The sequence below is a fragment of the Salvelinus namaycush genome, chromosome 34, assembly GCF_016432855.1.
Source record: "Salvelinus namaycush isolate Seneca chromosome 34, SaNama_1.0, whole genome shotgun sequence".
Lineage (NCBI taxonomy): Eukaryota > Metazoa > Chordata > Actinopteri > Salmoniformes > Salmonidae > Salvelinus > Salvelinus namaycush.
The window spans coordinates 12,665,897-12,682,649 of record NC_052340.1 but is presented as its reverse complement, the minus strand read 5'-3'; the positions used below and the strand labels follow the sequence as shown (position 1 = coordinate 12,682,649).

The 16,753-nt window shown below is 44.1% G+C and overlaps 2 protein-coding genes across 2 annotated transcripts in view; one reads left to right on the top strand and one right to left on the bottom strand.

Annotated features, from left to right (window-relative positions):
- LOC120028690 (MAP/microtubule affinity-regulating kinase 4-like) overlaps positions 1–6,088 on the top strand; it is a 62,326-nt gene extending 56,238 nt beyond the window's left edge. Inside the window, exons 16-17 of the mRNA XM_038973918.1 lie at positions 208–252; positions 3,504–6,088. Of these exons, the coding sequence (XP_038829846.1) occupies positions 208–252; positions 3,504–3,837 (379 nt within the window). The 3' untranslated portion in view covers positions 3,838–6,088. The remainder of the gene's footprint in view (positions 1–207; positions 253–3,503) is intronic.
- A 232-nt stretch (positions 6,089–6,320) lies between these two features.
- On the bottom strand, positions 6,321–10,014 carry LOC120028689 (creatine kinase M-type-like). Its single transcript, XM_038973917.1, has 8 exons — positions 9,964–10,014; positions 8,644–8,856; positions 8,229–8,383; positions 7,926–8,058; positions 7,648–7,819; positions 7,384–7,507; positions 6,998–7,187; positions 6,321–6,815 (listed from the first exon to the last, which is right to left on the bottom strand). The coding sequence occupies exons 2-8, from the start codon at positions 8,831–8,833 to the stop codon at positions 6,637–6,639; spliced, it is 1,143 nt and encodes a 380-aa protein (XP_038829845.1). The 5' UTR covers positions 8,834–8,856; positions 9,964–10,014; the 3' UTR covers positions 6,321–6,636.
- Positions 10,015–16,753: the final 6,739 nt, after the last annotated feature.

Sequence of the window (16,753 nt, the reverse complement as noted above, 5' to 3'; positions counted from 1 at the left end):
TATGTTTTTATTTATTTAATTTCATTTCCTTGCATTTCGGAAGGTTGATGTCACTCTGGCTCTGATGAGTTGATGGTGTTGTTGAGTTGGTGTTGTTGTTGATGTTGCCTTGCTGAGGGAAGGATTGGAATAGGAAGGGGAGGGATTAAGGGATATTTCTCTATTGGCTGATTCATTCCTAACACGCACCTTTGTCTTCCTCTTGAGGGTCACAGACGAACCTGAGAGAGTCTGCAGATCTCCGGTCACAAGGTGAGTGTCTACAATACAGTATGTCCCACTGTGATGAGAACCTCTTTAATTACTGGCCCAAGATCAGTTTCCCCAAACCCAGTTGTAACCACATTCATTATGATCATACAATGATCACGCAAAACTGACCCCAGAGCAGTTAGTTAGTTGTGATGAATATCAATCAAAGACATTCTTTATCACTCCATGTCTGCCCACCATTGGGCAGTATGACAGCTCCAGGACCAGTAGTACTAAAGGCATTTCTATTCTCTCCCTCACAATGTAGCCTCGGCTGCACAGTCTCTGGTCAGACAGTCTCTGGTTAAAACCAGCAGGTAAAGCTCAGAGCATGGGTCAATGCAGCATTAGCTCTAAATGCCCTTGGTGTGACTCGTAGATAGTAGATGTGGTACCCTGTGCTAGATGCCTGTGATTGAGTGCCTCTCTAATTATTTTCTGAAGTAGGATCCTTGTGTGTTTTAAGAAGTAGGCTCCTCAGTGTGTGATAATAACAATTTAAACTCCCCATCCTTTGACATGAACCTCATTCTCACTTACTCAAATTATTTGAATAAATTAATAAATACCCATAATGTAGACATGCAGAATACTTACGTAGCTTCCATTTCATAACTTCCAGTCTTAGGTGTTGGGTTGGTGGTGATGGTGTGTGCGTATAGTTGGTAAGTCATGCTGTTGAACTTGCCTAGGTTTCCAAGAGTAGTACTAGTACTAGTGTTTGGGATCCTGGCTATGTCCACCCCTAAACCTACACCTACTTACACAGCAGATGTGTTTTTGCTAGCTTGTGACTGAGCAAGGTAAGATACCATCTCAAGCTGATTCTGTGACCCACCAGGACAGCATTCCAAAGAAACATTTCTGCTTTAAAATGTATATCAATCCCAACTTAAATTAGCTGTGCAAACCACCAGGGCTGGGTTCAATTTCATTTCAATTCAGGAAGTACACTGAAATTCCAATTTTCTTCAATGCTTTTCAATGATTTTTAAAGATTAGAATTGGAATTTGGTTTAATTTCTGAACTTACTGAATTGAAATGGAATTGACCACAACCCTGCCATCCAAAGACACCTCCAGAAGTACTATTGTAATGACCAGAATATACAGTGCATTCAGAAGGTATTCAAACCCCTTACCCTTTTCCACATTTTGTTATGTTACAGCTAAAATGTATCAAATCATTTTTTCCCCTCATCAATCGACACACAATACCCCATAATGACAATGCGAAAACAGGTTTTTAGAAATGTTTGCTAATTTATTAAAACAAAAAAACAGAAATACCTTATAAACATAAGTATTCAGACACTTTGCTATAAGACTCAAAATTGAGGTCAAGTGCATCCTGTTTCCATTGATCATCATTTCGATTTTTCTACATCTTGATTGGAGCCTACCTGTGGTAAATTCAATTGATTGGACATGATTTGGAAAGGCACACACCTGTCTATATAAGGTCCCACAGTTGACAGCGCATGTCAGAGCAAAAACCAAGCCATGAGGTCGAAGGAATTGTCCGTAGAGCTCCGAGACAGGATTGTGTCAAGGCACAGATCTGGGGAAGGGTACCAAAAGATATCTGCAGTATTTATTGAAGGTCCCCAAGAACACAGTGGTCTACATCATTCTTAAATGAAAGAAGAAGTTTGGAACCACCAAGACTCTTCCTAGAGCTGGCTGCCCGGCCAAACTGAGAAATCGGGGGAGAAGGGCCTTGGTCAGAGAGGTGACCAAGAACCCGATCGTCACTCTGACAGAGCTTCAGAGTTTCTCTGGAGATGGGAGAACCTTCCAGAAGGACAACCATCTCTGCAGCACTCCACCAATCAGGCCTTTATGGTAGAGTGGCCAGATGGAAGCCACTCCTCAGTAAAAGGTACATGACAGCCCACTTGGTTTGCCAAAAGGCACCTAAATGACTCTCAGACCATGAGAAACAAGATTCTCTGGTCTGATGAAATCAAGATTGAACTCTTTGACCTGAATGCCAAGCGTCACATCTGGAGGAAACCTTGCACCATCCCTACGGTGAAGCATGGTGGTTGCAGCATCATGCTGTGGGGATGTTTTTCAGCGGCAGGGACTGGGAGACTAGTCAGTATTGAGGGAAAGATGAACCGAGCAAAGTACAGAGAGATCCTTGATGAAAACCTGCTCCAGAGCGCTCAGGACCTCAGACTGGGGCGAAGGTTCACCTTCCAACATGACAACGACCCTAAGCACACAGCCAAGACAACGCAGGAGTGTCTTCGGGACAAGTCTCTGAATGTCCTTGAGTGGCCCAGCCAGAGCCCGGACTTGAACCCGATCTATCATCTCTGGAGAGACCTGAAAATAGCTGTGCAGCGACGCTCCCCACCTAACCTGATAGAGCTTGAGAGGATCTGCGAAAAAGAATGAGAGAAACTCCCCAAATACAGGTGTGCCAAGGTTGTAGCGTCATACCCAAGAGGACTCCAGGCTGTAATCACTGACAAAGGGTCTGAGTACTTATGTAAATGTGATATTTCCGTTTTTAATTTTAATGCATTTGCAAACAGTAAAAAAAAATATTTTTTTGCTTTGTCATGGGGTATTGTGTGTAGATTGATGGGGGACTATTTAATCAATTTTAGAATAAGGCTGTAACGTAGCAAAATTTGGAAAAAGTCAAGGGATCTGAATACTTTCTGAATGCACCAAGCATACATCATTGAGTGGGGCATGACTGTAGCCTGGTCTAATGAATTAGGTATGATGGTGCAGCATCACTTAGAATGTTGTTGCCTTGAAGAACACGTGTCCTCAAAAAGGTAAAATTGTGTTGTTGACTTGCCTAACTTGTGTTGCTGCCTAATATTTAATTTTATTGCACTCTGGTATCCTCTGAATTGTGCACCACAGATGTATTTTTCTAGAATTGTCTAAATTATGGCAGCATTTGAAGATGGCGATGCAGCTTGTGTGTGTTGTGGATGCTACATCCACTCTTCAGCGAAGACTGTTAAAAACATTTTATATACTTTCATTTCTATTGGCCTTGTTATCTATTTTAATGGATTTCTATTGCTGTTGATAAATTAAGAGTAGTGGCTGTTAAACCAAACCCTATTTGATACTAATCTATTTCTCCCCTGTCCCCTTCTTCCCTTCCACTCACCCACATTAATGCATCGTCTCACCCACACTCCACCTGCATCCTCTTCTGTCATTCAATCTCTCACCCCCACTCACTCCCCCACTCCCCACCCACTTTGCCCCTGCAGTCGCCATCTACCTGGGCATCAAAAAGCGGCAGAGCCCCGGACCCCCCGATGCGGCTGGGATGTGAGGGTGCGGAGCCCGCGGGACCCAGCGGAGGTGGTGCTGGCGCTGCGCGAGGCGGCCCAGGGCTGCGGCTGCCAGGTCCACCTGGCTGGGCCCTTCCTGCTCTCCTGCACCCACGGGGCGGCTGGCTCACGCGTGGCCTTCGAGGCTGAGGTGTGCCAGCTGCCCGCAGGCCCCGCCGAGACCAGCGGTGTGCGCTTCAAACGGCTGTGGGGGGCGCCGCTCGCCTTCCGGGACATCGCCACAAAAGTGTCCAAGGAGCTGGAGCTCTGAGGGCGACAGGGGGTGGGGCAGAGGGCTTCTACACTGGACAGACTGACCGAGGGGGCGGGAGAAGGAGACGGGCAGAACCCGCTACCCCCACTGCCAACCTCGCCTCACCCCCGCCAAAGACCCGCTTCAGGTGCCACACGGACATACAGACGCACAGGCGTGGATGGTCCGGGCCCGCCACTCACAGACCTATGACCCACAAACCCTGCTAAGGCACCTCAATATTATGTGAATCTACGGAGTCAAGCAGTTATTTTATAATTCCATATTTGCAGATGAAGATATTTTTCGTCAATGTCGTTATGATTATATTTGTTGTCGTTCCTTTTTAACAGCTGCTATTTAAAAGTTTTTTTTCGCTTCAATGAGTGATTGACGCAGACTGAATGCATATTTAAGAAACAAGGGACCAGCCCTTTCCTAGACAGAACTCTGGGCTATAGAGCAGGGGTGTCAAACTCATTTTGCCCTGGAGGCCGCATTCGGTCTTCAACAAGGTCCGGAGGGCCGCACTGAAAATGTGTTATATTTCTTCGCCGTCAATTTTCCAAAAATAGTCCTCTATCCATAGTTTTTTAAAATGATTATGCTCCCTGACTGTCTAGCTTTATTTGGGAGATTATTAACAAGCTGGACAGTCAATAAACTGTATGAATGTAGGTCCATTATCTTATCATTTCTACACAGTTTCAATTTGGTTGTAGTCATTTTAAAGTATACCATTGTTCTGTTTTGTTTTACTCAAACCCGCGTGTTTTGTATATACCGGTATGTTGGTTACCAATGAGCAAAGCTGTCTGACTTCAATGTCCAAAACGGAATAGGCGATGACTGCTCTTCTGAGCCACTAACCCTTTGATTTTCTACGTTTCAGCAGGTAATGTACACAGGCATTCTACACGTTCTTCTGGTAGCACTTTTGGTTTAGCAATATCACCTCTTCAATTGTATTTCCTCTTAAATGGTACAGCACATCCACCAGGCCAAGATTCCAAACATGATTTGATATAAGCGGTGTTTAGTATAATGTTGGGGTATGTCGGTTGTCACATTTCAAGGAATCACAATGGATCACTTTTTTGTATAAAAGAGAATTGGATCAACTCCTAATTTTCTGCTCAAAAAGAAAATAGTATAATTGATTACACAGACTATAACAACTACAGCAACGCTTGTTGAATTGCATTCAGTATTTCAATTGGTCAGCAAAACAGGCGTTATGTAGCCGCTTCCCTTCTGGTAACCAATCAGCCTTCTGTATTCCTGAGTGACGTATGAGAGTGAGGTTGGTAGTTTAGAATGTGACCCTGGGTGATGTTGTTGAAATCAACCCTGACACTCTTCTATAAATGAAGCACGCTCCCAAGCTCCTCACAATAGATCCAAGTCAGGTAGATAGTCACTCACTCAGGCCTTGACTGTTTGTCACTGGCTTTGGTTTGCACCAATAAACAGTAATGATCCTTGTCGCCTGGCAGTGGGTCACAGCAGCAGACATGCCAGAACTTCATTCCCAGTTGGTGCAGTGAGCTCTTCTAGTTTAGATCTCAGAACCATGTTTCTATTTTCTCAGCTCAGACTGTTGGTGTCGCTGAATGTTCCTCAACCTTTCTTGTTTGCTGAAAGTCTGTCTGGTCTTTAAATGGCTCAAAGATTCATCAGCAGTGGACGATGTTGTCAGTACAGAATGTGTTTGTCACTGTTCCAGTATGACATTTCTACAGTATGTAACATCCCAGTTATATTCCGTAACCTGTGACACCCCTGACCATCTTCGCCAGCCTGCCCACACTGGACTGCCTGCCCAACACACTCACAAATCTTCAGTTGTTTTCAAACTCCACCATTTTCCACCTTATTCCTTTTGGCAAAATTTGTATTGCACACGTGTATGGCAGTATTACATAGTAATCCATGACACTGCTATGAATTCAGTTTGCCCGTTGCAAGGAATCATGGGAGTTTTTAGTTGCAACAGGTGGCCACAAATGTCTTAAAATGTGAAAGCTGTGATTTAGGGCAATTCTTTTACAACTTTGCCCAAAATAGCACCCCTCTTGCCCAACAATTCCCATCTGTATTGCTAAAAGCTTAGGACTATGCTTCAAGAGTAGGAAGTAGTTGTGCGTTTGAAGCAGTCGCTGTTATCGATAAAACGGGGTGCAACTATGGAAATTACTGACCTGCAGTCCTGCATGTCTCCCGAGGAAAATTGTATGAAGCAAAAATAAATTCTCCTTTCAAATTCTGACATTTTGGATCAAGTTTATTTTTGTCCTCAGTGGGGTTGATGTGGTGTCAATAGATTACAGATTGGTCATGTTATATGTTTGTTTATTGTACCATGGTTTTAGGGCATTTACGAGGCTGCTGTAGCGTGTGTGTGTGTGCGCGCACTTAGTGTGGGTGTGCGCCCACTGAGTGTGTGTGAGTGTGTATGTGCATGCACCGTGTGTTTCGAGACCATACATCAGACAGTGGGGTTGATTGTTAACTGGGCCTTGTTTTATTTGCTCAATACATTTTACAACTAAAAAAATGATTTCAAGATTAGGTGCATGGCCCATGGCACCAGACTATGCGATGGTACTTTGATCCCAGGAAAGAGCGGGAGAGATGGAAAGTGACCGTAGGAAGGAGAAAAATAAATGATGAAGAGAAAGAATGAAGGATGGAAATAAAAGTTGGATCAGAGTGGAGTGTATTTAGGAAAAGTCCAGGGAGTCCAGTCTCCTGCCCGCGTAACGAAAAGGCTAGTCGTTTTTATGATACAAAAAACACTGAAACACAAGTACCGCTTTACTTCTGGGCGGGGATCATGCCATCGATGGCCTCTCCCTTCTCCAGCTTCTTCTCCATCTCCACCATGAGCTTGACGCCATCCACCACCATCTGCACCTGCTGCACCTCTGAGGAGCCCAGACGATCAGCGTTGGAGATGTCGAAGATTCCACCCACGGAGGCCGTGTCCACACCACCTGCAGGCAAAGAGGTCAAAGCTGAATCTTCATAATCCTCTACACTGGTACTCAATGATGTACATGTCAGGTTAAATATGGCTTGACTAGTCACCTCAGAGATCCATATGTAATGGCAATGTAATTACATTCTATGGACTATTGCATTAAGACAGTAAAGTGAGTTTGAGAGTAGCTCGTACCTGTGCCGCGCTTCTGCAGACGCAGCCTGGTCAGGATCTCCTCAAACTTGGCGTGTGTGCTCAGCTTGGGCAGCTTGACGTGCACACCACCGCGCAGGCCAGTTCCCAGGTTGGAGGGGCAGGTCAGCACGTAGCCGAGATGCTCGTTCCACATGAAGCCGTGGTTGTGCTTCTTGAAGACCGCCTCAATCTGCATACGGTGGAGAAAGACAGGAGACGAGAACGTTCCGGTGAGTGCGTTTTCAGGTGAGAATAGCCAACCGAAAGTGATGTGTGTTCGACTACTGACAATAAGAAAAGCCAGCTGCCATCGTTGTGAACGAGCAATAAATAACAATCTAGGTATTGACAGTGTGTCAGTCCTGTAGGCTCTGTGGCAAGCGTACCTTCTGCAGACCAACGCAGAAGCGTCTGAAGACCTCCTTCATGTTGCCTCCCTTCTCCATGGAGATGACACGCAGGTGATCCTCCTCGTTCACCCAGACCAAGAAGCTCTTGGCATCGTTGTGCCTTCAGAAAGGAAGGAGTACTTATTACATGACACACCACTATGATACACCGTGGGACATACTGTACATACATTATCTGGTTTCACAAATGGTATTGTTTTGGTTCGGGTATTGGTATGGGCCTGTGTCCTGGGAACTTACCAGATTCCTCTTGCGTCTGGCCAGTCACGGGCCATACCAGCGGACAGCAGCAAGGGGGAGACGGGCTTGTCAAACAAGAAGTGGTCGGCGATCAGCTGATCCTGCTCGGCATCGGTCATGGCGTTCAGGGGGTAGTACTTTCCCTTGAACTCACCATCCAGTGTGGCCAGGGCTGAGGGGAGAAAGACATACACATGAGATTGACATGGTCGTGCTCCAAGGCAGCACAGCTGACCCTGATTTATAGTGCTGATTTTACTGAGTGCTCAGACACTCACCCTCGATGGACAGTTTCTCAACCATTCTGCGCTCGCCACGGCTGTTGTGGGGGGGCAGGGTGTATCCCTTGATGCTGCGTCCGGTACGCACACGGCTGGACAGGACGTAGGCGGGGTCAAGATCATCACCTCCCTGCAAACGGGGAAATTAATGATATTTCACTCTAGACATATAACTCATTCAAATGCTGTCTAGTCACCACAGTCCACTGCAGCTTTATATATTAACTTTAAAAATCAAGCTTGCAAAAGGAGCAACGCCAATGTAGAAATGTGATTGTCATGACCACTTTCTTCACTCACCTTCAGGTTCTCGAAGTTCAGGTCGGTCTTGTGCTTGTCGGTGGGCTTGTAGCCTCCGTGACGGTCGGAGATGATTGGGTCGAACATATCCTTAAAGACTTCGTAGCACTCTTCATCACCAGCAACGCAGCCGACGGTCATGATGAAGGGGTGTCCTGCAGACAGAAAGAGAATAAGTGAGAACTATTACCACAGGAAAACTACATGTAACAGGCTAACAACAAAGTGCACTATCAACAAAGTCCACGAGCAACAGTCTCATTTTTCATGCCAATAGTGTATCAGTTAATATCACTAAGAATATTTTGCTTTGAGGTGCCCTTATCAGCCACCAATCAGAGCTGATCAGGGCATGCCTATCCTGTGGCCTCAGGGCCCTGACGAGTCTTCCTGTGTGTGTGCTTCCGAGTCTTACCAGGGTTGTCCACACCGGTCTGGGTGCAGTCGTCCAGGGTGAAACCGGAGGGGGTAGACTTGCTCCTCAGCTTTTTGTACATGTCCTTGTTCAGCACCTTGGCCATGTGGTTGTTGTGCAGGGAGAGGTCTGGGAACTCCTCATCCTCTGAGAATTTCATCTTATAGTCATTATGGCAGTTCTTCGTCATGATTGCAGCTCTCTTTTGTCCTGCTAAAAGGAGGGGGGGGGGGGGAGAAGTGTGAATATATGTAGGATGATCTGGCACACAGTATTGAAAGCCCTCCCAACTAAATATTCAAGAATGGTGAAAGAACAATATCTAGCAACAGAATTGTGCCACAATTTGTAAAAGAGAGCATGATGGGTTTTCAGAAAAACAATCACAAGGAATTGTCCTAGCAATGGCCTAACAATGCAACAAATTCCACTAAATTTACCATCTTTTGGGTTTTGTAGTAATGAGTCTCCTAGTGTCTTATCTATCAGTCTCCTGGCCCCCTCCAGCCACCGCCTCATATTTCCACAGAGAGTGACAGGGGTGTGATCTACGTGCTTTTATGCACTTAGCAACAGAAGGTATTTTTAGACCAGGCTATCCACCCTACACCCTCTTGCTGTGGCTATACTCTTGACACTGGCATGCAAGCCACCTTTCCATTCCTTCAAGGGAAACACCACCACTGGAGCCTAGTCTGGCTACCCCCCAGTAGGCGGTACCAGAGAGTTCCAGAGACTGACTTGATTCATTCTCCGGTCATTAGCACAACTGACCTTCATATCAGAATGAATAGGATCTCAGAATAAAAACATCAGAACTACAAACATGCTGAGGAACAATTGCAGACATTATAGAAATTCGATACTTCACATTGCATGTTTTTTTCTGCAAAATATCTAAAATGACTCGGTGTCATCTATAGATCACCACTGGTAACAAATCAACCAGCCGCTGTCCTGGGACTATCCCTCCTCTACAACAGCCGTTAGTGATCATTGCTGTTTTCAAACCAGTGCTCTCTTTTACCGACAAAACGTTTAACAAAGTTACAGTTTGCACTCAAGAGGATGATGAATAAAAACCCATAAGTAGTAATATATCTTCCATTTTAGGAAACGCTGCAACAAACTGAAGAGGGGTCCAATGCAAAAAACAAGAATAACCGATTTCAGGATTCCAAATGGTGCAGCGACGGAGAGGTTTCAATTGCCTAAAGTGTTTGTTTAAAATTCCTCTTTTCTTTTTGTGCTGTTTTTCAGGAGTTCTCCTAATTTCTACTTAAAACCATTTTCCAGAAGCTCGCTGCCTAGTAGGTTTACCTGCACAGAAGAAAAGAAGGAGGTAATGTTCCTGGGATCCACCAAAGCCAATATAGGGGTTGCCCAACTTTGACAGGTGTTAGACCTTAGCTTATATACCCAGACCTTTGCACCCATTGGCTGGTTTGTCTCTGAATTCTCTCAATCGATTGGACAGCCACAACCCCTGATGTCCAGTTGAGTTTCTAAAAGGCAAGAACTTACATCACAACACCCGAGACGGTACAACAGCTGTGCCTACCCCCTGAACGGCAACGTCCCCCTCCTCCTCTTAATAGCTAGTTGAGGTGGGGGGGGGGGGGGGGTTGAAAAACACAGTTGAAGTAAAGCGACAGTTGTAAAAAGACACTTTCTCCGTGGACACTTATGTAAGTGTTCACACTGAGAGATTGAGGGATCCTGGGGAACAAATAACTACTAAACTCAGCAAAAAAAGAAAGGTCCCTTTTTCAGGTCCCTGTCTTTAAAAGATCATTTGAAAAAAACAAATAACTTCACAGATCTTCAGTGTAAAGGGTTTAAACAATGTTTCCCATGCTTGTTCAATGAACCATATACAATTAATGAACATGCACCTGTGGAACGGTCGTTAAGAAATTAACAACTTACAGACGGTAGGCAATTAAGGTCACAGTTATGAAAACTTAGGACACTAAAGAGGCCTTTCTGCTGACTCTGAAAAACACCAAAAAGAAAGATGCCCAGGGTCCCTGCTCATCTGTGTGAATGTGCCTTAGGCATGCTGCAAGGAGGCATGAGGACTGCAGATGTGGCCAGGGCAATAAATTGCAATGTCCGTACTGTGAGAAGCCTAAGACAGCGCTACAGGGAGACAGGACGGACAGCTGATCGTCCTCGCAGTGGCAGACCACGTGTAACAACACCTGCACAGGATAGGTACATCCGAACATCACACCTGCAGGACAGGTACAGGATGACAACAACAACTGCCCGAGTTACACCAGGAACGCACAATCCCTCCATCAGTGCTCAGACTGTCCACAATAGGCTGAGAGAGGCTGGACTGAGGGCTTGTAGGCCTGTTGTAAGGCAGGTCCTCACCAGACATCACCAGCAACAACGTCGCCTATGGGCACAAACCCACCATCGCTGGACCAGACAGGACTGGCAAAAAGTGCTCTTCACTGACGAGTCGCGGTTTTGTCTCACCAGGGGTGATGGTCAGATTGCCTTTTATCGTCGAAGGAATTAGCGTTACACCGAGGCCTGTACTCTGGAGTGGGATTGATTTGGAGGTGGCGGATCCGTCATGGTCCTCCACCTGTAATGCTCATCCTTCGACGATAAACGCGAATCCGACCATCACCCCTGGTGAGACAAAACCGCGACTCGTCAGTGAAGAGTACTTTTTGCCAGTCCTGTCTGGTACAGCGACGGCGGTGTGTCACAGCATCATTGGACTGAGCTTGTTGTCATTGCAAGCAATCTCAACGCTGTGCGTTACAGGGAAGACATCCTCCTCCCTCATGTGGTACCCTTCCTGCAGGCTCATCTGGACATGACCCTCCAGCATGACAAGGCCACCTGTAAGAGGTGCGTGACTGGCTGCAGGGAAGTCAGGCGCAGGAGAGCAGAACTGGGTAATAACCAGAGCAGTTTAATAAGAAAAAATCAACGGCACCCAGAACAACAAAATATGGGTACAAAATAACCCGTTGCGAACCAGTCAGAGTGCACAAACACTTTACAACAAACAATTTCACACACAGACATGGGGGGAACAGAGGGTTATATACACGACAAGTAATGAGGGAATGTAAACCAGGTGTGTGGAAAAACAAGACAAAACAAATGGAAAATGAAAGGTGGATCGGCGATGGCTAGAAGACCGGTGACGTCGACCGCCGATAGTCGGCGGAAGTCGTGACACCACCAGCAATACTGCTCGTTCTGTGCGTGATTTCCTGCAAGACAGGAATGTCAGTGTTCTGCCATGACCAGTGAAGAACACGGATCTCAATCCCATTGAGCACGTCTGGGACCTATTGGATCAGAGGGCTAGGGCCATTCCCCCCAGAAATGTCCGGGAACTTGCAGTTGCCTTGGTGGAAGAGTGGGGTAACATCTCACAGCAAGAACTGGCAAATCTGGTGCAGTCCATGAGGAGGAGATGCACTGCAGTACTTAATTCAGCTGGTGGCCACACGAGATACTGACTGTTACTTTTGGGTTTGACCCCCCCCCCCCCCCCCCCTTTGTTCAGGGACACATTATTCCATTTCTGTTAGTCACATGTCCGTGAAACTTGTTCAGTTTATGTCTCAGTTGTTTTTTGGTTTTTTTTAACAGTATTTTTATTGGAATTTCACAATTTTCACCCATATTAAGAGATACAACAACAGAGACAAAGCAACAAAAAAAACAGCACTCACTTACACATACCTGCGCATATATATATATACATATACATACACATACATACATACATACATACACACCCACACACACGCACACCATTTTCCTCTCCCCTCATCTCCATCATTGCGTCTCTCAATACATACATTTTAAACAAACTTACAAACAGAAATTAAACAAAAAAGCTCAGTTTAAACTAAGAAGTTAGGTTCGACACATGGAACGTACAGTGTAATTCTGAAATGCATAGATCACCACCATTCTAAGAGAATCCTTGCAGCATAATAGCTGATACCTCAGGTTCTAGGTAATTTAGATAGGGTTCCCATACTTTGTAGAACTGATCTGTTTTAGAATGCAATGTACATGTCAAATATTCCAGAGGCACCCATTAAAATAGTGTCTTATGCCAATCTTTAATAGAAGGAACCTTATCACTAATCCACTGTAAAAGGATGTTTTTCCTCGCTGCAAAGGTAAGGATGTTGTAAAGCCTCCTCTTACCCACAAAAGTAACATGCCTACTAGGGAGACCCAACAGTAAAGAAACTGGGTCCAATTCTAGATCAACCCCTAGGATCTTTTCAGTTTCTTGCAGAACACCAGACCAGTATCTTTGTATTTTGGTACATGACCATCAAATCAAGTTTATTTTATATAGCCCTTCGTACATCAGCTAATATCTCGAAGTGCTGTACAGAAACCCAGCCTAAAACCCCAAACAGCAAGCAATGCAGGTGTGGAAGCACGGGAGCCACCATAAACAATGTGTTAGGGTGCCTGTATCAGTTTTGCATTTAAGACACTGAGGAGAAGAGGAAGAGGGGCTAAAAGCATGTCTGTGATTTGGGGATATATGCAATCTGTGTATTATTCTTAATTTAATTGCTCTAGTACGATTACGTATAGATATTGTTTTTGCATATCTCCAAATGTCCTCCCACATCTCTTCGTCAATAGTAACAGACAATTATTTCTCCCACACTTGTTTCACCCTCTGTGTGTCGACAGCAGAAAAGGACCTTAAAGCATCATAAAACAGACTTACAGACATTTTCCTTAGTGGAAAAAAAGCATTATTTCAATGACAGACATATCAGGGTTACCAATTAAGGTGGTGCTCTTCACAATATAATGTCTTACTTGTAGGAAGAGGAAAAAGTCCTGCTTTGGGAGTCGATATTTCTCCACCATCTGCTCAAATGACAATAAAATGTTATCAGCAAATAAGTCATTTAGTCTGCGTATGCCCTTATTAAGCCAAAAGTTAAAGCCAGCATCCAGCAATCCTGGACCAAAATCTGGGTTGTTAAGAATTGGGGTAAGAGCAGAGGTTAGTTTGGACCTTCCCAGGAAGCGCTGAACTGACCTCCATACTTTGAGTGTGTTAAGTGTAATAGGATTATTGCAGTGATCTTCTACAGACTTGAAACTTCTGAAAAATAAAAGATCCTGTAAGGGTTTTTTTGAAAGAGAAGTCTCAATGTCTAACCAAATAGAGGAGTCATCGTTTGTGATCCAATCAGAAATATAACATAGGTGGGCACACCACTGATAGAACCTGATATTGGGCAGATCCAAGCCCCCCATAGAACTTGGCAGCTGCAATATTGCCATCTTAAGTCTTGGCTTGCGTTTACTCCAAGGAACTTAGCCATCCATTTACATCCTTTATTACCTTATTGGAGAGTAATACTGGGATCATTTGGATTGGGTAAAGTAGTCTAGGTAAAATGTTCATTTTCAAGAGGTATATTCTACCCAACCAAGAAATCGTGAGAGAGTTCCAGCACTCCAGATCCTGTCTTATTGTATCAAACAAGGGAACAAAATTGGCTTTGTACATTTGCTGGAATTTAGGAGTTACAAATATACCCAGATACATAAAACCTGAGGGAGACCATTTAAAAGGGAAGGGGGAGAAGTATTAGGTATAGAGTGAAGGTTACCAAGTGGCATAGCCTCTGATTTAGTTAAGTTAATCTTGTAGCCTGAGAATTCGCTGAATAATTCAATAATATTAATAAGAGATGCAGTTGAAGTCTCGAGACTAGAGATGAATATCAGGACATCATCAGCATACAAGCTTATTTTATGGTGAACATCACCAATGAGCAGCCCCTGTATAACAGGCGTTACCCTGATGGCCTCGGCCAGTGGTTCCATAACGAGTGCAAATAGGAGAGGGGACAAAGAACAGCCCTGTCTGGTACCTCTGTATATAGAGAAGCTATTTGACCTTAGCCCATTATTAAGGACAGCAGCCTGAGGATAATCATATAAAACTTTCACCCATTTTATAAAGTTGTCCCCTGGACCAAATTTATTTAGAGCAAAGAATAGGTAAGACCACTCCACACGATCAAATGCTTTCTCGGCATCTAGGGAGAGCACAAGACCATCCCTAGCACTTTGTTGGTAGGCTTGAATTACATTAAGAAGCCGCCTGACATTGTTGCATGACTTACGGCCCTTAATGAAGCCAGTTTGGTCTCCTTTCACAATTAGTGGCAGTGAGTCCTCTAATCTTGTGACTAGAATTTTAGAAAGCAATTTTCTATCCACATTCAGAAGGGAAATTGGTCTGTACAAGGAACAAGACTCTGGACATTTTCCCTTTTTGAGAATAAGTGATATGTTGGCTTTCCTCAGCGTTTGAGGGAGCTGGTCATTTGAAAATGAGTGGTTAAACATATCACGCAATGGCTCAAGGATCAGGCCATGGAACTCTTTATAGAACTCACTACAAAACCCGTCTGGTCCTGGGGCCTTACCATTTTGCAGATTCTTAATTGCGAACATTATCTCTTCCTCGGTAATAGGGGCATTAAGGAGAGACCTCTGTTTTTCGGAGATAGTAGGGAGCTCAATCTTAGAAAAGAAGTTCTCCATTAATTTGGGTGCATCATTTGGCAGTTCTGAGGCATAAAGATTTGCATAAAATTTCTTAAATTAGTCATTTATCAATTTATTTTCATATAAATGATTGCCATCAGAATTAGTAATAGTAGCAATTGACTGTGAGTCAGCTCTCTTTTTAGCTAGGTACGCCAAGTACTTTCCTGGCTTATCGCCATGTTCATATAGCTTTTGCCTGACAAATCTCATTTTCTTTTCAGCGTCCTGTGTTAGGAGAGAGTCCAACGTTGATCTAAGAACTGATATTTCCTTTAATAGGGCAGGAGTGGGAGTTTTAATATAGTCCTTCTCTTTAGTTCCAAATTCAGCCTCTAACGTTTTTTGCTTTTCACGCTTTTTCCGCCTCTTAGTGGCTGTGTATGACATAATCAGACCCCTGGCGTACGCTTTACAGGTTTCCCAAAGGAGCGAGGGGTTATCTGTTGATTGAGAGTTAATAGAGAAAAATGCTTTAAACTCTGTAATAAAATATGATGTGAACGTATGGTCTTTAGGGATGGTTGTATTCAACCTCCAATGTCTTGACAGATTGGATGCCCCGTTGAGTTTTATGTCCAGGATCACCTCCGCATGATCAGATATGACTATGCTTCCTATCCTAGCGGATAAAACAGACTGCAAAGACGTCCTGGGCATAAAAAAGTAATCTATTCTAGTCTGACATCCATGAGGTGCAGAGAAAAAAGTGAACTCTCTGTTGGAGGGGTGAAAAGTTCTCCAAACATCAGCATACCCCAGATCATCACAAATAGCTTTAAGTAAGTGACTTAGCTCGAGGAGAGAGTGGAGCTATACCGCTGGGAAACTTATCAATAAGGGGGTTCAACAAACAATTAAAATCTCCTCCAACCACTGCAGTGTCTGAGTTTAATTCTGAAAAGTCTAGAAATACCTTAGTGAGGAAATCAGGGGGGTGGGCAGGGGGGAAGTAAATATTCATTATGGAGATATTCTGCCCTTGTAAAGTACCATTAATTATAACAAAGCGACCAAATTTATCTTTCACACAGTTCAAGACCTTAAGTGGTAAGTTCTTTTTCACAAGAATTGCTACACCTCTACTTCTGGATGTAAATGATGAGAAAAACACTTGACCAAACCCCCCTTGTTGTAATTTCAGATGCTCCTTATCATCCAAGTGAGTTTCTTGCAACAGAGCAATATCAATATTTTATTTTTTCAAAAAAAGACAATACCTTCTTCCTTTTAATGGGGTTATGGCTCCCTCTAATGTTCCATGTACATACACGCAGTCTGTTACCTGCCATTGCACTTTGACCATTCAATATCCAGACTGAATCCTACTGTAAAAGTGGGGTGGTACCTTTTTCCGTGTGTTGAACTCTCTTCTATCTCACCGAGCATAAACAAACGATATGAACCCTGAACTCGAACTATACTAAACCCAAAAATTAAACATGTAAAGATCCAAAAGGGGGTTTTCCCACTAGCTAACATGCAGGGGATTTCAACTTTCCAATGTAGACTCTTAAGT